Raw genomic sequence first — 25,452 nt, 5'->3', positions numbered from 1 at the left:
ATGGCAGAGAAATGGTATTGGATAAGCGGCTTCGTTTTATCTTACAATAATTTAGAACTAAAAGGTAAAGCCAACGAGGTTGACGTGAAGTAATGACTTATAATTATAGGCGATGTCGAAAACCGCAAAAATACATGACAGTAAACGTCTTACTTTATGAGAGTTGATAAAAAATAATCACAGATATATTCAAACGTACGTTTACGATGTGTAACCGAATTAAAATCGCAAAATAATAAATTGGAGGCGCAATTATTCATTCGACTTTCTCTCAAGAATACTCTATCATCCAAAATTCATGCTGAAATACACGTGAACGAATAATTAAAAAATAACCGAAGCTAATTCCATAATTATGACGGTAATGGAAGTAAAGAAATTTACTCTGTTTCAGTTGCAAGGTATCTATAATAAAATAGCGTGCGAAGAGATACAGGAATAAGTTTAGCGTATGGCCTGAATTCAATTCATTGGCCAATAACAAGGTTATTGGTTTTTTAAAACAGATATTGTACAGCGATAATGTTTAGGTGAAAAGATTACTTACCTGTTAATGGAAAATGAAATTACTGAGAAAGTCAATATTGTTAACGATTATTTTATAAGCATTAAAAACAAGATGTTAAAAAATCAACAATTGTAAACAATCAAATGAAATAAGCAATTGTTTCTGAAACTATCTGATTTGCTTTGAAGATATTGAAATTCACAAACTTTGCATGATTTCTAATCGAATTTTAATATTTTCAAAAAACAATTTATCCAATGCGTTTCGCTGGAGAAAAAACCCCTTAAATCAATAACAATTTGTTTCGGTATTTTGTATAACGTTCCGAAATTTAAAAATATTTCGACACAACTATCAGAAAAAAAACATTGATCGAAATTTTGTCGCTAACAATTGACATTCCGACATGAACTATAGAACATCATAAACAATATACATGCATTCACAGTCATTGAAATTAATACATTTTGTCTCTACGGTATAAAATCGACGCAAAAAATGGTCGAAATGTCCCACCACCAATGATTGCGAAACATGCCAACAACTGTAGACAGTAATCATTTAAATGGTATTAAGCAATAACGTCTTACCCAACAAAAATGAAAATTCCGAGATTTCTCCGTTCACATTTTTACATTGATTTTTGTCTTCCACAACAATAAACTCAACTAGCACCGAAACTTTTATTTTTTATTTACCGTTGTTTTCTATAGTGAAGGAGTACAAAATGACAAAACACCCAAAAAATATCCTGACGAATTATAAAAACAGTTGATTTGTTTTTGCGTAAGAAACGTTGTTTTACGGAACTTTTTAATTTAAGGAGTGGTTGGATAAATTTGTCTAACTTATGCTGATATTAACTTATAATTGTGTCAATAAAAACTATGAAACTTGAATTTCGTTGGTGTTATTCAAAATATTTGTTGGATGTAAACGCGAGAGTTACACATATGTATAGTAGATACGTCGTTATTACGAAATACGGTATTCAAGTTACACTTGGCGTGAGTATCGATGTAGGGAGAAAAGCGAATAGAATATACTCGAGTCTCATTCTCTGTATGCATTTGTAATTCCTCGATTTTTTTTTTAAATGTCGGTTCAAGACGTTATTCCCTAATACCATCCATTTGTAAAAGGTAAGAATGTCTAAGTCAATACTTGTGGTGGTGACAATTCGGTTGTTATAAGTGCGAAGTGCGTGCTGTCCTTCGTGATCCGAGTTCCGACATCCAGAACAGGTGAAGACTACACGATGAAGAAAGCCGGGCGATCATCAAACACTAGATACGGTTATTCGAAATATTTCGTGAGTTGTGCGTGTATGTATAAATTTACATTCGTACTGAAGAGTGATCGTGTTGTTGACCTTTGGACATCGGTACAACAAAATTATGCCGGGAACTGAAATAGTGAAATTATCCGGGGCCAAACACTCCGCATTTCCAACCCGACATGAACACGGTCACATGTGACTCGATCGGCCTTTGTTTATACCCGCCACTCCGTGAACGTTGCCATCCATGGATCTCGAATTCCACACGCGTGGCGCCCCGTCGCGGTGAAAACGTGTACTACTCACCCTGCCTTGTTTGCGCGCGATATGACACGAAATTTGAATTGCGAAAATTATGCAAACTTTGACTGGAGATTTGCGATGGTCGCTAACGCTTGTGAGAGTTGATAAATAAACTGAATCAGGGTGCAGAATTTGTATGTATTATTTAGACAGTGTGAAAAAGCTGGGAAATTCCAGTTTTAGACAATTACTGACTCGATTTGTATACCGTTCCGGTTGAACGAGTCGATAAGTGTAGGAAATTAGAATTCGATTGATAACGAGCAGAATTACTTTCCTAACTTATTGTTCAAACTACTAAATAACATGCAATTTCCAGATATTTCTGGTTTCTTGTTTTTTAATGCAGTTGATATTTGGACTGCCCTCGTATAAAAATTGATGAAAACAAGAAATGTAATATTACAGAATTTGAATCGAACATTTGATCAGGTGAATTTATTATTTCAAGCCGTTGCATCAGTACTATAATATTGAGTGTTTCTGCATTTGAAAGTGAGAAACGTCTCGAGGACGATGCTGATTTTCATTATTCATTGCTACGCAAACTTTTAAATATTCCTTTTTAGAAAATGTAACGCATTTATTTAGCCGCGTATAGTTGAAGACTTTTATTGAGATTCATGCCTAGCACATAGTTGAGATCGATAATCTAATCTTATTCTTAATACCGTATATATTTTCATTCTCATTAATATTCTGGCTGAGATTATGTCAGCTGTTATCACAAAGGTGTACGAATAAATAAGAAAACTCATTACGATTCGTTCCATTCCCCCTGGGGTGAAAATGAGATAAAATCAGATTCTTGTATCGGCGTACCAACAATTTGAAGAAGTACGTAATCATCCTCGTCGACGCCATGTTTACAAAACTGCCCCCAACGGCTCTATAATCAACTCGCGTATCTCCACGTGCGGGGGTGTTTCCAAAACGTAGAGCACTGCGTCGGCAATGTCTTTCGACTGAAGAGTTACTTTGTGTTGAGAAAGCTCCGCCATATCCTCCTCAGTCAATTTTTCAGACAAATTTCCAAGCCCCGCTGCCATTTCCGTCTGCACGGTGCCCGGACTCAGGTTCTGAAATGTATTATATGTACGTAAATTGGATACTTCTGGACGTGTTTTCGAGATCCGGCGTGGTAAATCGTCAGAGCATAAGATACTCGAAAGCCTCGATCCGCAAGATCGAATTTCGGGTGAGAGAAAAAGAAACGTATAGAAGAAGAAAAAAAAGTCCAAGTTCACTGGATGCCTGGGGGCTATTTTTTATGCATGCAAATCAACTCACCGTGACTTTGATCCTCCTCTTATTGCGGGCACACTCTGCTCTCAGACTGTCCGAAATAGCTCGAAGAGCGTGTTTGCTTGCGGGATAGACGTGCAGGAAGGATGGAACCAAGTTCGGAATCCGATGACCTGCAACGCTGCGAAGGAAATCGGGAATCAGAGGATATTTCGATTCTAAAACGTCCCTCTTACCTTTTCGCGATCCAATTTCATACCCAGGATACAGGAGAAAAAGGAGTAACAAATTATAACAAAAACTAAAGCAACGAACCTGCAAATATTTATCACATGACAATGCTCACGATCTTCCATCAGCTGCATGGATTCCCTCGTGCAGATGCAAACCGCCAAAACGTTAATGTCCAGGATATGCTTCCAGTCCTCGGTATGCCCGTCTAAAACCATTTTCCGATTGATATACTACATTTACTTTTGACACGAACTCGCGAGGAACTCGGAACCGCGTGAAATTTCTGCAACACTAACTTGTCAGGGTGGATAATTTAAAGACGCCTGCATTATTTACGAGCACATCAACTCCTCCCCATTGAGCTTTGATCCAACGAAAGGCCGCGAGGATGTCTTCCTCCTTGGTGAGGTCACATTCACAGGCGTGTAACTTTCCCGGTTCTTCTTTCAATTCCGTGGCAAGTTCTTGAACGCGATTTTTCCGTCTGGCAAGACCGACAACCGTGAATCCTTTTTTGACCAGAGCTTTTACGACTTCTGCACCGATTCCAGCCGAGGCGCCAGTCACGACGGCGACCTGAACAAAAGATTCCAATTTCATTGTCGATTTTCGGATATATCAGATCGCAGGCTCTGGCCGTAAATTACGCGGCATCGTAATTGCCTGGTGATTTACCCCAAAATACAGCTGACGCTTATGGTGCGTTTCGAGGTGCGTGCAGCCGTCTTTATAACCGGCTGGGCAAACTCCTGAGTGAATATTTACCTGCAAGTTTTCGATGAGCCAGGATTTCACCTGAGGCGAGTTTCGCAAACTCAACCCTCCCCCGATATACACGTATAATCTACTCAGTGATTTCGTGCGTATGTTCAGGAATATAATTTCCCAGGAGCATCGTGTACCTGGTACGTATGAATACATCAGCAAAGTATGTATACATATATCTACACAAATTTCCCTGCCGAAAAATATTCTAAGGGGAAACGGAGCGAGTGGCATTTTTATGCCACACGTTCGACGCGAAGCGCGTACCTCATAAACAACGTCGTTTGAACCGTCTTGTTCGCAGAGTAAAGACCGAATTCTAAGTAGCCACATGTTAAAGTGTAAAGTCTGCGTGCAGGTACGGATAGAACGATTCCGCAGACTCTTTGATGAGGCAGAAATTACCTTCGTTCGTAAAATATACTCACGCTGTCTCGTCGTTTTCACAGCAATGGAACTAACGAGTGTTAAGTGTGATCCGTTGCCGATTTCTACGACTTATCACACGTGTTCAAGTATCGGCACGACCAGAAGTTAAAAAATTATTTTTTCCGGGGCCCAAAACCTCTATTCGTCCCTGGGCTCGAGCGTCACAAGTGCCAAGCTAAGGAACCAGCTGTAATAAACACGACTCAAGTTGATACGCCAGCGATGCTCTCCGAGCGAGAGATAAGAGGCAAGAAACGGAATTACACAAGAGCGTTGCGCCGCGAGTTTTACGCAAATGCGCACGTCGAATTATTCTCTGGCAAATAAAACTTGTAATTAGAAATCCTAACGTCAGTCAACGCCGTCATAGTATTTGCATGAAAAGTTTAAGCCTGAATCTAACAACGACGGTTTGTGCAGTGTAACTACGTTGTGTGACTACGCTGTACAGTTTCAAGGCGACAAATTCGAATTGTATACAACGGCAGTGTATAACGGTATAATCATCGTGCTTTCGGTCTTATAATTAGCTTGGAGATGCTGCCTACGCTGGGTGAATATTTAGCAAGTTTGCGAAACCTCTAAGCCACATCTAAGGAGGCCTGCGTCGGGGCTCTGGTAAGTTATATGGGAACCAACGGGTCCAGTGGCGGCTGCTTACCTTATCTGCCCATCGTTCCATGTCCCTGCACAGAGTAGGTATCCGATTGGCGAGAACGCTGTCGACGTCTACGTATGAATACCGGAGTGACGAATCCTGCGGACCTCGAATTGAACCCAATTCCACTAAAAGCCAAAGCCAAACTGACCACCGGGCTCAATTCACAAAGGAAATAAATATTCAGATAAGGTCGTCTACTCGGCAGAATCCCGAAGGTCCCACAGAGGATACGTCGGGCGACTATCGACGGACGTCGTCTGTTCAGAGAGAGAATATACTATACACTGTCATGTTTTTATCTTAGCGACAGACTCTCGAGCAGTCTCAGCTCGCTATTCCGTAACCGGATCACACAAAGCCCCCTGTCTACGACGCGCTAAAGATCCAAACAATTTTGCTGACACAGGCTGAATACGTAACGTACAGCTTACACATTTTCCAGAGATTGACACACGACTTTTAATCCAGGTGTATTCGCACTTTCAGCTTCCAAATGCCGACTGCGGACGGAACGATCCGTGCCAAATTGAAAAGCGATCCAAACGATGATCGAACGCTCAACTTGGTGAGTGTAATTTTATATAAACAGGTTTTCACGACCGTCTCCTTGATCCTGGCATAGTTTCAAGGCTAAGATTCAACGTCACTTATCTAGTAGATTTATTCTACGTGATAAACTTGAGTAAATTTTGCAGCTCCGATACGGTTGTTTGACGGATTTTGTTACAACATAATTACTTATCGCTAATTGATGAAGATCGCACGCAGTTAATGACCTGATAATCGCACGACCTGTGAGTCGAAATATCGATGTTTGGAAATTTACGAAGTGATGCGTTACAACATGCAGGCAGGGGTATAACGATCAGGCTTTTATCAGGTCGTTCACAGGAAATGATTAGGCAAAATCTTACATTAGCAATTCAAATCTCTGTACTGACGACAATAAATGGTATCCCCAGCACATGGTGTCTTTAAAAGTATTTGTAGCTTTACAGTCGAGCTCGTGGCTACGAATAAGATTAAGTCATTTTATTTGCAAAATGTATCTAAACTTAACAAAAACACATACCTAGTACCTTCATTAGCTTTCAAGAAAGATTTGACAATCGCTGTATCGGTATGGAAAAATAATTATCACAACTATGCGTACATCACATATCTTCGTCAAAGTGAACTAAATTAGTCTCTTATCGTCGACGAGAATGAAATATAACGTAGTTAAATTCACATTATAACACGCGGTTTTAACTACGTGATTCCTTTCACCTAAGAGTAATAACTTCGTAATGTATGTATAATCATCCGTGATGGAAAGATACAGTTAAATCTGCGACATTTAATTTCCCGCGGTGAACCAGCTAATGCTTGCTTGCTCGATGGTTACGATGGTTACACTTGGAAACCGGCAGGGAGAAGGTAAACCAACGTAATGTCCGAGTCTTCGTTATACTCGCCAATCTTCGAACATTTTCTCCCGTTACGGCAGGAAATATCAGAGGTTTCACTGTTCTATGTACGGTTAGATAGGCGTCTTGTCTCGTCTTGTCTTCCCTCGACGGAAATGGCGAACAAAAATACCGAAGCGTTTTCGGCAGCGCAATTCCACCAAGAAATTTTCCTTCTCTGCCAAATCGTACTCAAAGTTGTTCTCCGACTGGTCGAATGGTCAGTTCTGTTATCTGAAATAAATCCCATATGCATTCCTGCATTTCAAGGCACTTCAAAAGTTCACAAGTACTTGTAGAATAAATTTCTGAATAGCTAATGAGCAGGGAATGAACAGAAACGTCACGATTCGTGGAGAACTTCGGAATTCATTTGCTGTATTCACAAGGTCAGCGGCAATCGTTTAAAGTCGTTTGCTGTCGTTGATCGTCGATGCGAGATTCGATCACAGTTAATTCTATAATTCCTGCACTTTAGCCAAGAGAAGTTATACAGGCACCGTTTCCACAATGCCAAAGGCTCAAGGCTGTTCGAAGTAGTTCGAAGCTACTCAGACACAGAGACTAACTGGTGTTTTTCATTTTTTCAGGAAGCATCGCTACCACGAAAACAAAAATTTACTTGAACGTTTGGCGGTGTGCTGAGTATGTAAAGAACCGCATCTGAGATGTCCTTGGCCTGCAATGTCGGAGCATCGGGACTTCCTGTGTTTTCCACGCAATATTCTGCAGCCTCCATGATCTCGGTCTTCACCAGTCCAGGACTAAGACTCTGAAAAGCATCTCAGCTCTGATTAAGACGCATAAAAATACAAGAGTGATACGCGGTACTGTGAAACAGATAACATGTCCGGACATTCCGCTTTTCACTCGGCTTTTCTACTCACCGTCACTTTGATGTTCGTTTTAGCGGAAATTAGCTCCCGGCGAACAACCTCCGTCATGGCGGTCAATGCGTACTTGCTACTTGGATAAAGGCTCAGATGATTCGGTAGATTCGGAATAGCATGTCCGGTTACGCTGGAGTCGGAATTGTTTGCAAATGTAAGATAATTTCGTGAAACTGGGAGAGGAATTTTACGTATACTGATCTGGCTTCGCGGGCATCTGATAATGATAATAGCGAAGCGTCCGTTTACCTGTTGATGTTTATTATATGACCATCGACTCGGCGAGCTCGCATATTCGCGACTGCCTCTCGTGTGCATATGGCCACTGCCAAGACATTGACATCCAGTACGCGCCGAAAGCCTTCCGTGTCTCCGCCTAAACGAGAAGACCTTGAAAATATATTCACGCCAATCGAGGAAATTTGGTATTCCTATAACATGCAGCAAGTATATGCGAATGCCTATGAGGCCATTCGAAAATCGTTAGTGAAAAAAAGAGCCAGAAATCTTGTCTCAATTTAGGAGAGACATCGCGTCCTTCATCTTATTGTTGATTTAAATTCGACGCGATGATTTTTGCAGCCATTTTATAAAAATTATATCGAAACCGAGGCGTTGGGTGATGGATATTAGGGTATATCGAAAAACCACGTTTTTCAAATTTCGACACGGTCTAGTGTTTCACTCCCCTACAGCTATCTATTGAAAAAAAAAAAATATACCAGTATTGACTTTTCTTGTTCTCCTTACTATATTCAAGAATATTTGACTGTGTTAAAGAAATTTCCAAATTTAAAAATGTTTTCCTTGAAACCGATTTATTTTTCTGTCAAGACCAAAATTTTCCACGCTAGTCCGTGTCGAAATTAGAAAAACGTGGCTTTTCGATACACCCTAACGGATATACTAAAAATTCATTCTTGTTGCATGGAGAATCGAATAGTTTTCTTTACTGATAATATGGGCGAAGTGGGCGACACCCGCATTGTTCACGAGGACGTCAATTGCTCCGAGATGATCTCTGATCCATCTGAAGGCATCCAAGATTTCTTGCTCGTTCGAAACGTCGCATTGGACCGGATACAGCTTCCCTTTCGCGATACTCAAGGCCTCGGCCGTGTCCTGGAGGCGATTTTTTCTCCTCGCTAAGCCTACGACGATCATTCCTTCCCGAGCCAAAGCTTCGGCGATGGAAGCCCCGATCCCTGAAGAAGCTCCCGTAACAACGGCCACTCGACCCGCCCAACGCTCCATGACTTAAATTTTTACGGATTGAAATCTTCGTTCAACTTATGCGAATCTCCTGATGATCAAGTTTTTATAAAGTTTTTATGAATCTATCGCAGTAATGTATTCAGACGTGTTGTATAACTTGGACAAAGACAGAAGCGTTTCCGTATTTGATCGACGGATGATATCATGCACGGGCTCGAACGCTGTGTAATTATCGGTGAAAAAATATTGCGCAGTCACGGCAAACAAGATGAGGTGTAATACATGTTGAGGTACATCAGATATTCATCGCTGCCAAAAATAAAATGAATGGGAAAAAAGGACTACATATAATAAGAACGTGATCACGAACTGAGAACCAGTGGCCACGAAATCGTTTACGAAATTGCGTTTCTAAGCTAAAATTCTTTACCACCGAACGTATCCTTGCAAAACTGACCACAATTGGTGCTCGCCAAATACCGCGGTTTTCAAAAACTCGAGAATCGAGTAAAACAGATTTATTGCAATTAAACCAAACTTGTAGAATCCAAAGTCACCTGACTTACCTCTCAATGTGAATTAAAGTGTCGAACGAAGTGGGTAACTTTATTAATTTCACTCCTGAATTACGGCCCAATTATTTCTCCTTGTAGCGATAACTAACGAAACCAAAAACCACTCACATACAAGTTACGCAGACATGAAATAGACCTATAATCGCAGCAGAGACGCTGACCGACTCGTTCGCGTACAGCAACTGAGAATGAAACGATGCTTTAACTAAGCAAAGACTATCCTTGACATCATCATCGTAATATAGTAGACATCCCTGAACCGTGTACCCATTAATTTCTTTAGGAGGGGATTGCACTGGGACTGACGGCGTCGAACAAAAAGAGAGATATGTAGACGGTAGACATGGTATTATGGGATGTTGAATAATACCAGAGGCACTTCGAGCCTCGTATATTTTTATTCCAGTTTTTCCACATTTTTTTCTGTTCAATTTGTCTTTACTTTTCGTGGTTGATTTTGGCGATTGCGCAAAGAGAGATGAAAGAAATAGTTTTTACGACTTCCTTTTCGTGCGTAGGGATACTTTGTTACGAAGTTCTTGAAACCATAATGCTGTACATTTTTCTATGCGCTTAGATAAGTTTTTTACCAATTGGATAGAAAAAAATTAAATTGGTAATTACGACCGTTTGCCGCTCTCTCTTTTTTCTTATAATTTTTGGTAAGAAAGGCTGGGTTTTCGACCTTATGTCATTACACACTTGGTATGTTATTAGTTACACTTGTATCATACTAGATTACTTTTTTCCACTTATACGATTCGAAAGCAACGGAGTTCTTCAATTGCCGGTGCAGTAATCGAATTATCAAGAACTAATTTATCCACTAGGTAGAATCGGCGTACGCTTAATCTCAGATTTTTAAATTAGACATTAGAAATGTCACAAGCTGATAGGAATTAGTGAAGTAACAAAGATTGCAAATCCGTTACTAAGGTTATAAAAATTTCACGGAATTACGAAAGATAACAATAACGACCAACCCTTTGGAAATTACACGGACACAGAAATTTCAAGTACCCCTAAATGTGTAAAAGCAGTATTAATTTTCAAACTTTTGATTACGAGTTCTAAAATTGACCGAAGGCTTCACTACGTATAACCGTATTAAATTTCTATAGTGATTTATGATTGTGCATGATTTCTGACATTCGTAAGACACGTAATTGCAGATATTTACCTTAAAGGAAAGCAAATTTAGAGAAGACTTTACTCCGAGCTAATAATAGAAATTAGTGTAAGCATGCAAAATGGATTGAAAGTGTCAGAGAAATGCGGCACTTCGTTACCCTGTCAGACTTTACTGCTACAATCCTGAGTGGTTTGCAGGGCCGAAACATATTGTACTCGTTATTTTGTGCTGTCTTCGTGAATTCGTTATGAAATGTGATGACGCAAAACGACGTACAGCGTTGAATTGACGTGATTATATGTACATATATTTCGACGCGTTTTATCGTAGGCATTCAATACGCATATAGGTATATATAATTTCAAGACCGCACGCAACTACGTGAAACCTGCACGTAGTTTCTGAATTTAGCCAAATTCGTTGTTGAAATAGTGGGAACCTTGAGACATCTCAAGAATTTATAATTCGCTTTAATATCAATCGAAGTTCCTCACGAGCTGCTTATCAATGCCTGGCCTCAATTTTGCACTACGACACTTATTTTATTCATTCAAAGGCATGAACTTTGTGTCCGTGAAGCTTCAGTGACTGACTTAAAGCCGAGGCCTTCATGATTAACACATTTTAAAATCATTTACCATAAATTGTGAGAAAAATTTAACTTCACAATTCATCAGTATAATGGACAATCGATTCCGGAATCTCGTGTTTACTTTTACGTCGTTGAGCAAACTACGGCCTCGTCCGAGTACTTGAAAATTTTCTTCCCATCATCGTTAAAATCACACTCTACGTATAGTTATACGTAGTTATACGTAGTTATACGTACAGATTTAAATTTTGTGAGTTTCGGTGAGACGCCTCACGATCAGACCAAGCCGTGCAGTGTCTGAACACTTTTCATGTTCTCGTTAAATATAGGGTGCAAATGTAAGGTTTCGTTTCTTTTATTTGTGGTGCGTAACAAACGAGTGCACTGTAAATACTAGGTGTAGTTATCGCAATTGAGGATTGGCAGATTGATGATCCTTTCCATAAAATTATACTCAACCAGGGTGTTCCACACACGATATCACGTGTCTAATCAAGCAATCGAATTACGGTTTCGGTGTGCCAGAATGCCCCAGAGTGCCGGCATTGTTGGGTACATTTCATGCCTCAGAGAGTTTCCCCAAAGGGTCGGAGTGTGAATTCCGTGATCTGTAACAATTAACAAATATCCTTATGACAAGCCGGCAACAGGAACCGACACGGGATCGAGTAATTAATGCAGACGTAACGTGGTTGAACAAGAATCGCACTGTTTCACATCACCCCGACCGGTTCCTTACCTCTGTCGTCAAGTTTCGTTTAGAATAGAAAAATGCGAAAGACCAAAAAGTCGAGTGAACGAAATCCCGAAAGTCAAAAACACGATTTGGCGTAATAATTTCTTGAATAAATTGAACGTACGGTGAGAAAGACGTAGCGTTTAATAATTTATTAAGAATATGCTGCCCATTCCTTTGCGTTCTTTTTTTCTTTCATCAGACGAACGATTGTCTGATACAATTAGACGATCTTGATAAAACTACCATCGAGTTGACGAATTTCACAAATTCCAAATTCTCAGGAGATTCGGTATTTCGTCCTGTCAGGATTCTGGTCCTCCTGCATTTTGCGGATCGAGATTTTGCTCCTTCTGAATTTTGATTTTCGACAAATAATTATTTTTTTGTTATTTGGCTGTTCGAAGTATCAGCCGCTCTCAATTTTTTGTTTCGGAACTTTCATTTTTCTATATTTTCATATTCTATGCTTTCTTCATTCAAAATGCCGACTGTTCTGAAAATACTTTTTCGGATAAAAGAGCGTTCGGTTAAATGAACTTTCCGGAAAACAGTTATTTTACTGGGTGACTTATCGAAAATTCCAATTTCGGTACATTGATTATTCGTTATTTTCAAATTCGTATCTCGAAAATTTCGGCCTTTCGACAAGAAGACTTTTTGGTATTTCGGGATTTTGACCCCCGCTCCAACTTTCATACACACAGCCTTACAGATAGTTGTACAAAATTACAAAGCCATTCTGTTCCGAGACGTTTCCTTGAAAATCTACATAATCTGCAGTGACCACGCCTATGCATACGGCATGAGAGTGTAGAATTTATACGTGCGTACTACAAGGTCTCGAGATTTTTATTCTGGAACTTATGATGAAATTACGGAAGTCTAGTCCACGGAGATATAGAATTTACATCAAGCGGGCGTCTCCGAGAAGCTTCGGAAAGTAGTGAAACGATATTATCTACAACAGCTAGCATTCGACATAATTCTCCGTTGATATTTGGATGCAAATAGATTTCAGAGATTCCTGCAGAGTTACTGGCATTACAAACGGTGAGCACGATTCGATGTCTATAATGGATAAATACATTTATATATTTTATAGTACGTGTTTTCCGCCATCTTCAAGGAAAAAAGCTTACCATCTCTACGATACAAGAAAATATTCCCGTCTCACAGTAACGTATCAGTGAGATGAAAACCGGCCCGGTCACGCTAAGCTTAGAAATAGTACGCGAATTTACATTCGTAGACGTATTTGATTCAGTTTCTTACGTGAACGTTGGGTGGAGTTGACAGAATGTAAATTGCGGCATCTGCGACATCCGAGGGCTCCAGTCGTGGAACGTCCTTTTTCGATACCGGAACGTTTGCTTCGGCAGCTGCTGCGTCCAGGATTTCCGTACTTACGGCACCCGGGCTGATGCTCTATAGAAATAATGGAAACTGCACGACGGACGCATTTCTCGAATTCCATGAATAAGCATCTGACAGTAGTTAGATCGAATGGAAAACCTTCGAAGAATTCACTGTTCGATTATACTCACCGTAATTTTAATTCCACTTTTAATACCAATCAACTCTCGACGGACCGTCTCTGTCATAGCAGTGACTGCGAACTTGCTGGGCGCGTACAAGCCTCGATTGATGCCGACGACTTGATGACCGAAGATACTGAGAAAGCAAAGGTGAAAGTAGGAATGCGTGAAGATGAACTGTTATTTCATCCTGCCCTGTTGGCCATGTGAATACCTGTTAATATTGATGATGTGCCCATCGACTTGACGGTCACGCATCGATCTGACTGCCTCCTTGGTGAACAGAGCTACGGCCAGGACGTTCGTCTGAAGGACCTTCAGGAAACCTTCGGTGTCGCCATCTGATCGACGGTTGATAAATGACAATTAGGTATGGCTCGTGCGATGTCAATCAACGGACTGCTCAAACGTAACACTTGAAATAGCATTGGCATTAGCCAGTTACCGGTTATCTAACAGGCCGATTCTTCTAATCGCGGCTACATAGGTATATCGGAAATGGTCCGACCACTCGACCGAAAGATAATTACCGAAACTTACAACTCGACTCGATTTCTCGACAATTCGATCGCATCGTTAATTGGGATTTCTTTGACATTGACGTTGTCCTCAATGAGAACCACCTTGTATCCATGGGTTAGTAAATTTCACTTACCAGTGATGTTTGAGAGATGAGTGACTCCAGCGTTGTTTATCAGAATATCAACACCGCCCGCTGTCTCCTTTGCAAACTTGAAGGCAGCCTCGATCTCTTCCAACTTATTCACGTCGCACTGTTTGGGGTAGAGCTTTCCTCGAGCAAGCCTGAGTCTCTCTCTGAGGGAAAAGAGCCGGACGATCTTGACGTCCAGGGCGAGTACGTTGACCCCGCCCTTGACCAATGCCTCGGCGATGGCTGCACCGATTCCATCGGCGGCGCCGGTTACCATCGCCAGTTTACCTACCCAACGTTCCATGACCGTGCTGTAGAAATTTTGCTTACAGACTCGCGAGGGTAACTGTCCGAAGAAACTCGAGTGACTTGGGCATATCCAACTTGGAAACCACAATACGGTCATATCTTTACCACCTATCAATGCGATAGCAATCTTCGAAATAAACCTCGGAGATGGGGGTTACATAAAAGTCGGCGCCCACTTAGGTCTCAAGTTGTTTCACATCGTGGTCTGGTGACACACCTTTCAGAGTGACTTGTGAGGAGCAGTTATGTACTGCAATCGGTGCTAAAATTTCACTTTCTTATTGTGCTGATGCTTTGTTTTTTTTTGGGGGGGGGGGACATACTCAGACGGTTATAAATCGGTAATAGAAAAGGAGCGAATGTTCAACACGTGTCCAGTCATCATCGTCTACCATCATTTTTTAAACGTTGAAGGGATCAAATAATATTTCGAGGATGTTCGCATACGATGGTCTGAAATATGGGATCCAAAGATGAAAAATGTTGCAACTAATGATAAACGAACGAATTCAAGATTACCGCTGTAGTACATACCGCCTGCCACTTGCGATAAGTTACAATTTATGAGTGCAATTTATCGATAATATCGATTACTCAACAAGTAGATTGACGGGAAGAAATATAGCAGAGCACAGTGTATATTTAAGCTAACGGCAAACTTCATTTTTCACCTACTCAACTTTTAGACATTTTGCCGTTCTGCGAGGCCTTGGTTCGATTGTACTTGATTTGAGTCAATAAAGCTTCCGTGATTCATTTTTTCACTTTGAAAATTTTAACCCTACGTGTATCTTCTCGTTCATTGGCGTGGTTATAGAAATATATATCGCAAGCTTGTGACTTACCTTATCCAAATTGATTATTCTCTTACATCTCGTCGTCGAACGAGTTAATACAGTGGCTTATTGTGCCGATAGGAATATCAGGGCGTGGATATTGAAGGTCAAAATATTAATGCAGTGCAGCAGCAGCGAGTGAAGTAGACGTTTCATACTTCGGGGGCATGTGACAATCGACTTATAATACACCTGCATGGTTTATTGATAGGAACTTCAAAGAATCATAAAACTTTTCCAAAGCGAAATACCACAACCGTAACTATTATCAGCCTACAATTAAATTGTTTGGTTAAGAAATCGATTTATAATACATCCGCGTTAGTTAAACAATGCTTGCTACGACCACAATAAATCACTTTTGCTATCCGACCACGTTCGGTATTACATTCAAAGAATGAAACTTGAAAACTCCCTGTGATTGCATCAGACTGCATTAGTTTACCAAGATTCGCCAAACGGACGGAGCGAAATATCTTGCACCTAAAAGACAAACGCAGAAATTGACAATGTATTTATTGTAAAAAATAAAATCGTTTCGAGAAATCCTGACCTTGTTCAAACTTCTGACACATCATACCTTCCATTACTTGATTAAAAATGGAAACACATTATTTTTCGATGCACGATTAAGTACCTCACCTGTACGTGAGGCGGTGTCGATAATACGTAGACAATTGCCGCCGCTACGTCATCGGGTCGAAGAGCAGGCATGGCTGCCAAAGCTTCTTCAGAAAAAGCTGAGTAACCGGACAGTAACTCCGTCGCTACCAAACCAGGACTGACGCACTAGAATGCCGAAGAAATAAAACTGTATGTAATAATGCCGTAGGTGAATTGCCCTCTCGGCAACTGCAAATATTAAAATGTATAATTAATTATCCGAAACGTTGTCTCTGACTACGTAGACGTTACTTCTGTTAAAAAGATCGTCAACGCCGCCTTACCGTGACCCGAATCTTCGTGGCTCTTAATTCGTGGCGCAGAGTTTCCGCCATGGCGGTAAGGGCGCGCTTAGACCCTGGATAAACGCCGAATCCAGGTACCGCAGGGACGCGTTCCCCGGCGAGGCTGTTTACATGGACGACAAGTCCCTCGACGTCACCCTCGCGCATTAACCGTACGGCTTCTCTGGTACAGAGACAGAGGCCAAAGACGTTAACGTCGAATACGGCCCGCCATTCCTCCAGGGAACCCTCTGCGCGTGAGAGAAGGATCGTTAACGCCCGTTATTGCTACTGGTCAAATTGTTCGAAATTCAAAATGCGGAAGGGCGCTTCTACTCACCAGTCAGCGTCGTTTCCTTCGCGATCCCGGCATTGTTCACCAGGACATCGACGGTTCCAAGTTCCTCCCGGATCCAGGCAAACGCTGCGAGGACGCTTTCCTCTTTGGAGACGTCGCATTCCACGGAGTGAAGTTTACCCGGGAATTCGATTAGCGCATCCGCAAGCCTTTCGACCTTTTCCTTCCTCCTCGCGAGCCCGACGACTACCATTCCTGGGCAAAAAAAATAAAATGCGAAACTGCTATTCCGAAGAAGCAGATTGGCCGTCGTTTGAGCCAACTTACGCTGTCTTTTACGGATTTACATTCAGGGTGTTGTTATTATGTTCCGCGATCATACGCAGCATTTTTATTCTTCTCTTAGGATAAATCGCTTACCTTGACGGACCAGCTCCTGGACAACGGAAGCCCCGATGCCGGAACTCGCCCCCGTTACGACCGCCACTTTGGAAACCCATCGCTCCATTCTGACGAACTTCTGGACCAGAAGTGACTCGTGAGCGAGGCTCAAAGTAATAGGATCGCACTTGCGGGGTTTGAAATCGATCCATTGAAGATCGTTTGAAAAATATATCAACTGGTTTGACCGGCTACTCGATATTCTGCGGTTCCATCGGCATAACTGTCATGCAGATGTATTCTCCGAACACGTCCGGCTCTCCTCGAGTTGCACTGCATAAATCGCATAGGGCATGAAAATGTATGATTCAATTTGCAAGACATGTATCACTTGGTACACAACTGTATACGTAGCCTGAATCGTAAATGCATCACCGATGCAAAAAATTATGTGGATTTCTGCAAGTTCACATTACCGTACATATATACAACAACCGTTAGAGCAAGCATGAAAAATACTTTTCGAAAGTTAATTCCTGCAACGCCAACTAACGACTGGTTTTGTTGAAAAAGTCTCAAGTGCACCTGTTAGGTCTCTCTGCCAGTCTTTACTCACCCGCACCACATCTTGGCATACCTACGCAAATGACTATTCACACAGAGCTAGTTTACGCGATTGTGTCCGTGCTCTAGAAAGGGCGAAAATAATTGCGTAACTACCGGCTAAGTTTTCCAATAATTTCTAGTTTGCACTTGTAATTCAGGGTAATTTCTTTACGAGAAAACGAAGTTACTTTGCGGCTTTACCACTTGACTGCAGCTTTCTCCGGTGCCTGCGTGGATACTATTGCCGTAGATACGACGAGACGCGATGAACAAGTATATGTACTACTGCAAGTTTTGGCTAGAGTGCGTCGGTATCTTCGATCGTCATGGAAAATGGTGTTACGTCTTAATGGCCATGTCGCTACTTGTCAATGTATCTGCTATTGTTGCTGGATTCGCCGAGCTCATCCACGTGACAGACGATTTGCAACTGACCGCCGAACTCATGAGTGCCTGGCTGCTCACGTTCAATGCTTTAGCGAGACTTCTCTGCTTGATTATCAATCGAAAGAAAATGAACTACCTGAGAACCGTTATTGAAACGGGCAAGGTGAGCGAAGGACAGAGATCTGAAGCCGATGATCCAATTCTAGAATATTACGACCAAGTAGGACTACGATTCTGCAGAGTTTACGGATCCGTAATACTTTTAGTGGGCGTGGTTATGTTAGTGCAGCCTGTGCCAGGTGATCATTGATCTACTTTACCCTTGACTTTTCGAAATTACGATGTAAGATTTGAAAATTTTCCCACCCCAGGCATCTTACTCGGATACGAACGAAAGCTGCCTTTTCCGACCCGTTATCCATTCAGCGTAAACACAACTATTGGCTACAGCGTCGCCTACGTTCACCTAGTCATAAGCAGCTGCAGCGTCGTTGTCCACGTCTTGGCCTTTGACACGTGGTTCATATTCCTAAACCATCACGCCTGCAGTAATTTTCACCTACTCCAAACTTGGCTGGAAGAAATTAGCGAGGTTGATCCTCGCCGTGAGCACGAAAAGATTTCCAGGTGCATTCAACTTCATCAGAATGTCAATAAATTTGCCGCGGATATCGAGGACGTCTTCAACGGATCTATCATTCAGCTGTTCCTTATAACTACCGTCAATACCTGCATCAGCGGCTATGCGTTAGCCAAAGTGCGTGAGACATGAAATTGATATCTATGTACGTGTAGCTGCGGTGAAAACAAATCAATGGCCAACAGAGTAACACACTCGTAAGCGTATTATATGTATATGCGTATATATACGACGTTTCCAGATGTTTGACTCTTTCAGAGCCATAACGAGGTGCGATTGATGGTAAAACACTTCTCCTCAATTTTCGGACTAATCTTGCAAGCCTTGATACTCAATTGGTGTGGGCAGTTTATCGAAGATAAGGCTAGTATATGTGTTAACGAAATAATAAAGGAATCTGTTATACTTACAATCAATGCGAAATAAACAAGAAATTCCAAGCTGTTGCAGATATCCTGATTCGGCATCGAAACATTTCAATTGAAATGTTTATATTTTCTGTTACTTCTGATCGAAGAATTCAACTAGAATTTTTTCCTCACATTCGTACTTAATTTAGGCTCGACGTGTTTCAGAGCATCGGGGTAAGCCTTGCTATTTCAAGGTCCAAGTTATACGAACTAAATGATCGTCATCAAAGAGATCTGAGCTTAATTATGCTCGTACGAGCTCAGAAACCGACTTCGCTGTCAGCTGGAAAATTCTACAGCTTATCTTTACCAACTTTCACGAATGTAAGATTTCGGAGCATGTATTCAGCTTATCGGATCGACATGCCAAACTTATATCAAGCCTGAAAAGAGAGACAGAAAAAAAAAAAAAATTTTACGATTGCAGATCGTACACGCGTCCATGTCGTACATGACCGTGCTGATGAGCATTCAAGAATGATGAAATGGCTGTAGAGGAATCAGCTATACACACCTGTAGTGAAAAAAACAATGTGAATACCAATAAAAAAAAGGAACAAATTAATCGCAGAAATTCACTCGACTGTTCAGCTACAATTATTTATACATTTTGGAAGATACCCGTATCTTCCATCATCCTTGTCTCATTGATACACAATTGTAGCGAAACAGTAAAATCGATTGCTAAACTGGGCGTAGTTTGAAAATTAATTTCCTAATTCAAAATCTTCGCAATATTCAAATATAGCTACTATAGTTCATTCAATTAAAGTATCAACGAATTTTATTTTTGCAATTCAAGGCGATAGCCTATTTGACGGATGAACGTTTGATTAACCAACGAAAGTGGACAGTAAACGTCCAGTACATAATTACGCAAGCGGTAAATCAGAAGAAATATGCATATATTCGTGATCTGCACATGATTTTCAGCTCAAGCTGCCCAGTCGAAGGTCGATTCATGGATTATGCAACCGCGATACGGCTTGGGCACTAAAATTAATTTAGTTAGTTGCAATTTCGATTATCGTAATCAGTTTAATAAGTGATACATATTACGCCAATCTTCTACAGACTTGACCAGAACGAGTCGAATGGAATCAGAAAAATTATTTTAGGCGGCCCGGGCTGGGGGTCCCAAAAGTTGAAGCGCATCTTGCAAGCATTCGGCCATAAACTCGAATTTATCGCACAGACTGTGATTCTATCGTGGAATCGCTTCACACCGAAGCGGAATGCCTCGTACAGATTTATCTTCACACATCTCATCGTGTCTAAAAAAAATGTTTCTTTTTCAGCTTTCAAATATGTTTCGTCACCCTAATATTCGTTTTCGCGTATTTTTATGCATACGCAAAAGGATGAACAAGAAAAGCTTGATAATTTCTATTTTATTCACCGTGTTTAAACCGGTACACCGATACACTGCACGCTCGTAGATTAGCGCCAATAAACTTCTGTAGGTCGAGACGATCGAGACCTTCGAATCAGTGTGTAATCATATTTGTGAGCTTTATTATTAAAAAAAAAACATCATAGCGCCCGAGGAATCTTTGTACAATAGCAGCTGGTATCCGCGATTACGCGACGTCCGACAGTTGAGCAAATCTAGATAGACGTGCATGTTGGAAAACATGTTTTTCACTGGATTACTGCGAGAAGGAAAACTACTCTGCATAGACTTGACACGCCATGACATGAGATGAAAATAACAAGGACAAGTAGAAATGACGATAAGATTCTTGCTCATAACACAATGATGTGTTTTCGTCGATTCTTGCGTAAGGTTAACGTCGTGACATGAAACTTTAGAATGGAAAATACATCATCGTATCAATATAGAGCCGATTAATGCACGCAGCTTTATCTTGGGCATTAATAATTCAGAAATCAATACTTGCCTGAGAGTTATTGAGAAATACAAAATCCCTTATTTCCTGTTATTAATTGCTGCTCGCGTTTATTCCATGCGACTTGGCGTGTTTTGAAAGACCTTAAAATCCATTTCCAGACTTATTTATTTAATGAATAATAGGCTAAACTAGTTCACCCCTTTAGAATGACGAGGTTCTTTACATTCAACATAATACCTCTACAAATTAAAACTTATTGTTCGTATGCAATTAGGTATCGATTACCAATGTTTTATGAATCTCTTATTCAACGGAATTATTAACAGAGTCCAGTGCAATAAAATATAGTTTTTCCTCGGGCAGTAGAGCATATTCTGGACAGAAGACGTTTTATTTCTTCCCGTCTAGGGTAAATCTACACTCGGAAAAAACTTTCGGTCGTTATGATCAAAATTTAGTCCTGGCAACGAAATTTCAGGATTAATATTCATCCGACCAAACGTTATTTTCACCAAACAAAATCGTTTAGTTGATATTATAGTGCGCAGAAATCGAAAGGTTTCAATAATGTCGAAGAAAAGATTCGGCACCACAATCCCATAGATTCTGTTGCGATTGCGAAGTCAGGTCACGTACACAGTGAAATCATTTTTTAAAGATTGAAAGATGATTGATTAATTGCTGTAATTGAAAAAATTATCGTTTGATTCTGATTTACGCTACACGAATCAAGTGCCACGTCCAAAAACGACAAAGAAATATGCCATTGGCTGATTCAATGGTATTAGACCACAAATAATTTAGTTCTGCCGATTATACTACAGATTCCTGGAGCTCCTCCTAATAACTGCTCATCTTACTTCTCTTCCGAGAAAGGATTTTTAACGCGTTGCAAGGTTTTCAAAAGAATATTTTGTAGAATTTCCATGCTAGATATTATTTGATAGCGGCAATCAATTAGTAGCTCCCATGACTTCGTAAATTTTACTGACATTCATCGAGCCAATAGATTTAGTGAACTATATGAAACGATTTAGTTGAATCTACCTGAGCGTATTCAGTATTTTGATTGTACCATGAAAAAATTATTATTTCGTTGAATCGATTAAATTAAAATCGATATTTCATATTCAATTAAAATGCCTTTGCGATTTATTACGATTATTTCATTAATTTTGGTATTTTCAATGAAATATTGTGTACAAATTGATTTCTTTAACAAAAGCAAAAAGTTTTCTCTGATTGTAAGCGCGTACAGCAATCTTTGCACTGATTGCGTCATTTCCTGCAGTTCATAAAAATATTGGTGCTGTTCAGAGATGGGCGAAAACATGATTTTTCTACCTCGGAACAAAACATGTAGCAAACGAATTTACATTAATTTATATTTATACGAACACATCATAAGTCCGCATATAGGACATGATATCAATGATTGACAAACATTATACACTAAAAACTTAATAATTCAAAGTTTCTTTGAGCACAAAAGTTCATTTTACCTCCATTATCAAGTGATTTCAAATTATCGAAACGATTACGCTTTTGTGCCGAAAAAAGTTAAATAGTCTGTTTCAGCCAGACAGCATATATCCGGTTATCTTTGAAGGTCAGGCCTGATATTTCATTCCCTTGTTTTCAATATTGGAACTGCGGACGGGGTTGGCGGCTAATCTGCATGATTTAGCGAGCATCGAAGCTCTGCGAGAGAAACACTACCTATAGTAAATCGATAAGGATAACTTCGAGGAACATAAATTGTTGCTGTTTACAGAGTAAGTGAGAATTAATCTTGCATGGCTATTAATGTATACTGACCCGTAACCCTCTCAATCTTGGACCACGTTCGTTTATGTATAAAAGCCGGATTCATTCGAAGAAAAGCATCAACCTTTCGAGGTAACTTGCTGAGTTAAGTCTTACTACCGCAGTAAAAGCCGAAACCACTCTAAATCCAAAATGGATCGTTGGGTCGACAAAGTTGCTCTAGTCACCGGTGCTAGCTCTGGAATTGGCAGAGCCATCGTCGAGGAATTAGTCCGGAAGGGAATGAGAGTCGTCGCCATGGCTCGTCGCATTGACAAAATCAAGGTAAGTCATTTTGGTGATTTATTACAATTACTTTATTGCCGTTCTGACAAACAATAGAAAACAAAGATACATTCTCTAGAGATTTTCAAAGATGAACGCTCAAATTTTACATCTTTTAAAATAAATACATGTATCGGTGGAATTCTAATACGAAATTTCTCGCTTTGACTGGAAGCCCGAATCAAGAAATGCCAAATATCGAAACGGTTGCGTCCATAAAACTATTTCACATATCACAGGCGTATGCCGAGGAGTTGAAGCACCACCCAGGAAAGCTCCACCCTCTGCAGTGCGACCTGACCAAGAAGGATCAGGTGATGCATGCAATGCAGTGGATAGAGAAGAACATGGGAAATATCGACGTCTTGGTGAACAACGCCGGTGTTGACACTCACACTTCTTTCCTCAACGGGACAATGGAAGACTGGGAGAAGACATTTGACGTAAACATCCTGGGCTTGGTAGCAATCACCACCGAATTCCTGATGATGAAGAAGAAGCAAGGCTTGATGGACCGCGGTCACATCTTCAACATCAACGACTTCCGATGCTTCACCCGCCACAATACCATGGAGAACAGGATGTCCGCTCCGTACATGGCCAGCAAATGGGCTATGCGTGGAATCACGGACATGCTTCGTACGGAACTCAAGGAACTCGAATCAAAGATCAAAGTTACCGTAAGTCCGAAACAATTTCAGTGTACGGAACATCCTATCCGTATCATCCTTCCTTGTATACACGTAATATTACTCAAACTGAACTTAACACTGTTTATATCGTTTTTCAACCAGAACATTTGTCCGGGTATGGTCCACACCGAAATGACAATGAAGGCCATAAAGGAACACGGTTGCGCTGCTCTGGAACCCTGTGACGTCGCCGACTCCATCATCGTCGCATTGTGTACTCGTGACACCGTCCTTATCCGAGACATGATCGTATGTCCCTCTCGTGATCTCTACTAGAGAGCCAAAAGGACGTCAACGTCGCAGATCACTGACCGCTCTTGGTATATACTCGTTGCAAATTTTCAACTATGTCGTTCGTTGTAATTGTATGTTTTCGTAAATGATGTTATAAAATAAAGTCTTTGGATCTGAGCATACAAATCCGTTCTCTGTGAACTTTATTTAAAAAACCCTGCGCAGACGAGATATCATCTGGATTACACAATATATTCGAAGAAACGATTTTTCGAAACAAACACCATGAAGCTGTCTGAATATAGATACAGTACCGTTCTGAACACCTGATATTCGATAAATGAACATTAGCTATTTTTCATGACATCTTCCAGTTGTACTTTTTCTATGTGACTTTTTATATACTCGAAACGTCGTATGCCTAATTACATACATAACATTCAATCTAAATCCGTTTAAATTCAAGACTCAAAATGCGCCCGGCACAGGATTTAGGCCATTTGGAAAAGCTGCTGATGACTACGAAGACACGTTATCAAAATGCGCACAGTGAGGCTATGATGGTATAACAGTATACCTTCATGTCATCGTCATCGACTAATCTTCTACCTCGTAGTGTCGGCAATATAGGCTATTTGGAATAAAAATTCAAACATTATCGGGCTGGATTAGAATATTTTAGACTGTAGCAATATATCCCTGTGAAACTCAACCCTCGATAAATATTACTTAGTTTTCGCAAAACTTTTAAGGTTTCAAGTACTTTCGACTCCAGGTAGTATTTAATTCAATTCAAGCAAGTTTTCGACGTTTACAACAACTGTGACGGTTATTTTCACCTTATTAAGATTATCCTTATGCGTCATTCCTGCACAGTTAAAAGTACTTTGGACATACGACAAAACTCTTGACAAAAAAGGTGAAATCGAGATGGCTAATAAGTACCTCAAAGAAGCTACTGAATTAGTCAAAAACCCTGACGAACCATCGGAAAAAGCACTTCCTGTTATCAGGAAGGGATTGCACATGAACCCTCATTCACATCAGCTGTATGCTCTTAGAGGACAAGTTTATGCCCAAAAAGGTAAATTCGAATATCTTACACGTAGAATTGAGATAAACATGAAACACCATATATGCTCAAGATTTTAAGCCAAGTGGCGACGGACCTCGAGATTTCTCTGGATTCTAAGATACAAAATTCTTCGATGTCTTACACACACGTGCAAAAATGTTTACGCTGTTTAGGGGATTGGCAAAGGGCAACGAAATGGTACGAAACCGCGAGAAGCATGGTGAAGTTTGATCAGACATCCGATGATGAAACGATGGCACAGTATAGAAAGGAATTGGTAAATGCATACTGCAAAAGGGGCCAATGGCATGAGAATAACGAGAGACTGATAGAGGCTGTAGCTGATTACGAACAAGTCCTAGTACTTGATCCCAAAGCAAACGGAGGCTACGAATCACAGGCGAGTGCAAACATCGTCAAATGACGTTGGAACGTCCATCCCAAAAACACGATCAACGTTGAATCAAGTTTTTCTTTCCCGTTCTTAAGGA

The 25,452-nt window shown here is 40.6% G+C and overlaps 5 protein-coding genes and 1 long non-coding RNA gene across 9 annotated transcripts; 3 read left to right on the top strand and 3 right to left on the bottom strand.

Annotated features, from left to right (window-relative positions):
- Positions 1-1,185: 1,185 nt before the first annotated feature.
- LOC124215756 (farnesol dehydrogenase-like) lies at positions 1,186-5,555 on the bottom strand. 2 transcript variants are annotated; one of them, XM_046619509.2, is made up of 5 exons: positions 5,425-5,555; positions 3,866-4,145; positions 3,651-3,774; positions 3,381-3,516; positions 1,186-3,169 (listed from the first exon to the last, which is right to left on the bottom strand). In XM_046619509.2, the coding sequence occupies exons 1-5, from the start codon at positions 5,443-5,445 to the stop codon at positions 2,957-2,959; spliced, it is 774 nt and encodes a 257-aa protein (XP_046475465.1). In that variant the 5' UTR covers positions 5,446-5,555; the 3' UTR covers positions 1,186-2,956. The 2 variants fall into 2 exon arrangements, with proteins under 2 accessions (XP_046475465.1, XP_046475464.1); XM_046619508.2 differs by lacking the exon at positions 5,425-5,555 and adding an exon at positions 4,335-4,709.
- Positions 5,556-5,850: 295 nt separating this feature from the next.
- Positions 5,851-9,636, top strand: LOC124215758 (uncharacterized). The gene is made up of 2 exons (XR_006882437.2): positions 5,851-5,989; positions 7,463-9,636. It is a non-coding gene; the product is annotated as an uncharacterized lncRNA (long non-coding RNA).
- LOC124215757 (farnesol dehydrogenase-like) lies at positions 6,442-9,684 on the bottom strand. 2 transcript variants are annotated; one of them, XM_046619510.2, is made up of 6 exons: positions 9,544-9,684; positions 8,716-9,018; positions 8,012-8,138; positions 7,760-7,892; positions 7,495-7,644; positions 6,442-7,106 (listed from the first exon to the last, which is right to left on the bottom strand). In XM_046619510.2, exons 2-6 carry the CDS (start codon positions 9,014-9,016, stop codon positions 7,065-7,067), a joined length of 753 nt encoding a protein of 250 aa, XP_046475466.1. In that variant the 5' UTR covers positions 9,017-9,018; positions 9,544-9,684; the 3' UTR covers positions 6,442-7,064. The 2 variants fall into 2 exon arrangements, with proteins under 2 accessions (XP_046475466.1, XP_068990969.1); XM_069134868.1 differs by having other exon boundaries at positions 8,716-9,065; positions 9,544-9,682.
- Positions 9,685-11,615: 1,931 nt separating this feature from the next.
- Positions 11,616-17,394, bottom strand: LOC124214429 (uncharacterized). Its single transcript, XM_046616698.2, has 9 exons — positions 17,013-17,394; positions 16,635-16,847; positions 16,295-16,545; positions 15,990-16,136; positions 14,206-14,665; positions 13,765-13,891; positions 13,560-13,686; positions 13,288-13,440; positions 11,616-11,884 (listed from the first exon to the last, which is right to left on the bottom strand). Exons 1-9 carry the CDS (start codon positions 17,098-17,100, stop codon positions 11,843-11,845), a joined length of 1,608 nt encoding a protein of 535 aa, XP_046472654.1. The 5' UTR covers positions 17,101-17,394; the 3' UTR covers positions 11,616-11,842.
- LOC124214428 (odorant receptor 47a-like) lies at positions 17,234-19,581 on the top strand. Of its 2 annotated transcripts, XM_046616697.2 has the most exons (5): positions 17,513-18,265; positions 18,338-18,723; positions 18,865-18,969; positions 19,182-19,340; positions 19,444-19,581. In XM_046616697.2, exons 1-5 carry the CDS (start codon positions 17,845-17,847, stop codon positions 19,495-19,497), a joined length of 1,125 nt encoding a protein of 374 aa, XP_046472653.2. In that variant the 5' UTR covers positions 17,513-17,844; the 3' UTR covers positions 19,498-19,581. The 2 variants fall into 2 exon arrangements, with proteins under 2 accessions (XP_068990968.1, XP_046472653.2); XM_069134867.1 differs by lacking the exon at positions 19,444-19,581 and having other exon boundaries at positions 17,234-18,265; positions 19,182-19,434.
- Positions 19,582-22,753: 3,172 nt separating this feature from the next.
- On the top strand, positions 22,754-24,072 carry LOC124214573 (farnesol dehydrogenase-like). The gene is made up of 3 exons (XM_046616964.2): positions 22,754-22,960; positions 23,200-23,640; positions 23,755-24,072. The coding sequence occupies exons 1-3, from the start codon at positions 22,829-22,831 to the stop codon at positions 23,926-23,928; spliced, it is 747 nt and encodes a 248-aa protein (XP_046472920.1). The 5' UTR covers positions 22,754-22,828; the 3' UTR covers positions 23,929-24,072.
- Positions 24,073-25,452: the final 1,380 nt, after the last annotated feature.

This window comes from Neodiprion pinetum, chromosome 3 (genome assembly GCF_021155775.2).
Source record: "Neodiprion pinetum isolate iyNeoPine1 chromosome 3, iyNeoPine1.2, whole genome shotgun sequence".
Classification (NCBI taxonomy): Eukaryota; Metazoa; Arthropoda; class Insecta; order Hymenoptera; family Diprionidae; genus Neodiprion; species Neodiprion pinetum.
This window is presented reverse-complemented; position numbering and strand designations above follow the sequence as displayed.

Excerpts from the sequence above, each read along its gene's own strand:
- LOC124215756 (XM_046619508.2), bottom strand. The coding sequence starts at position 4,667 with ATGTGGCTACTTAGAATTCGGTCTTTACTCTGCGAACAAGACGGTTCA. Across the intron at positions 3,775-3,865 it reads TAAATTATCCACCCTGACAA|ACGGGCATACCGAGGACTGG; the intron begins GTTAGTGTTGCA and ends AAATGGTTTTAG. Across the intron at positions 3,170-3,380 it reads AGAGGAGGATCAAAGTCACG|AACCTGAGTCCGGGCACCGT; the intron begins GTGAGTTGATTT and ends AATACATTTCAG.
- LOC124215757 (XM_046619510.2), bottom strand. The coding sequence starts at position 9,016 with ATGGAGCGTTGGGCGGGTCGAGTGGCCGTTGTTACGGGAGCTTCTTCA. Across the intron at positions 8,139-8,715 it reads CCACTTCGCCCATATTATCA|GCGGAGACACGGAAGGCTTT; the intron begins GTAAAGAAAACT and ends CTTCTCGTTTAG. Across the intron at positions 7,107-7,494 it reads GCACACCGCCAAACGTTCAA|ATAACAGAACTGACCATTCG; the intron begins GTAAATTTTTGT and ends GATTTATTTCAG.
- LOC124214429 (XM_046616698.2), bottom strand. The coding sequence starts at position 17,100 with ATGGAGCGATGGGTTTCCAAAGTGGCGGTCGTAACGGGGGCGAGTTCC. Across the intron at positions 16,848-17,012 it reads CCAGGAGCTGGTCCGTCAAG|GAATGGTAGTCGTCGGGCTC; the intron begins GTAAGCGATTTA and ends TTTTTTGCCCAG. Across the intron at positions 13,441-13,559 it reads AAAGTGGAATTAAAATTACG|AGCATCAGCCCGGGTGCCGT; the intron begins GTGAGTATAATC and ends TTATTTCTATAG.
- LOC124214428 (XM_069134867.1), top strand. The coding sequence starts at position 17,845 with ATGAACAAGTATATGTACTACTGCAAGTTTTGGCTAGAGTGCGTCGGT. Across the intron at positions 18,266-18,337 it reads GTTAGTGCAGCCTGTGCCAG|GCATCTTACTCGGATACGAA; the intron begins GTGATCATTGAT and ends TTCCCACCCCAG. Across the intron at positions 18,970-19,181 it reads GGCAGTTTATCGAAGATAAG|AGCATCGGGGTAAGCCTTGC; the intron begins GCTAGTATATGT and ends GACGTGTTTCAG.
- LOC124214573 (XM_046616964.2), top strand. The coding sequence starts at position 22,829 with ATGGATCGTTGGGTCGACAAAGTTGCTCTAGTCACCGGTGCTAGCTCT. Across the intron at positions 22,961-23,199 it reads GTCGCATTGACAAAATCAAG|GCGTATGCCGAGGAGTTGAA; the intron begins GTAAGTCATTTT and ends CACATATCACAG. Across the intron at positions 23,641-23,754 it reads AATCAAAGATCAAAGTTACC|AACATTTGTCCGGGTATGGT; the intron begins GTAAGTCCGAAA and ends TTTTTCAACCAG.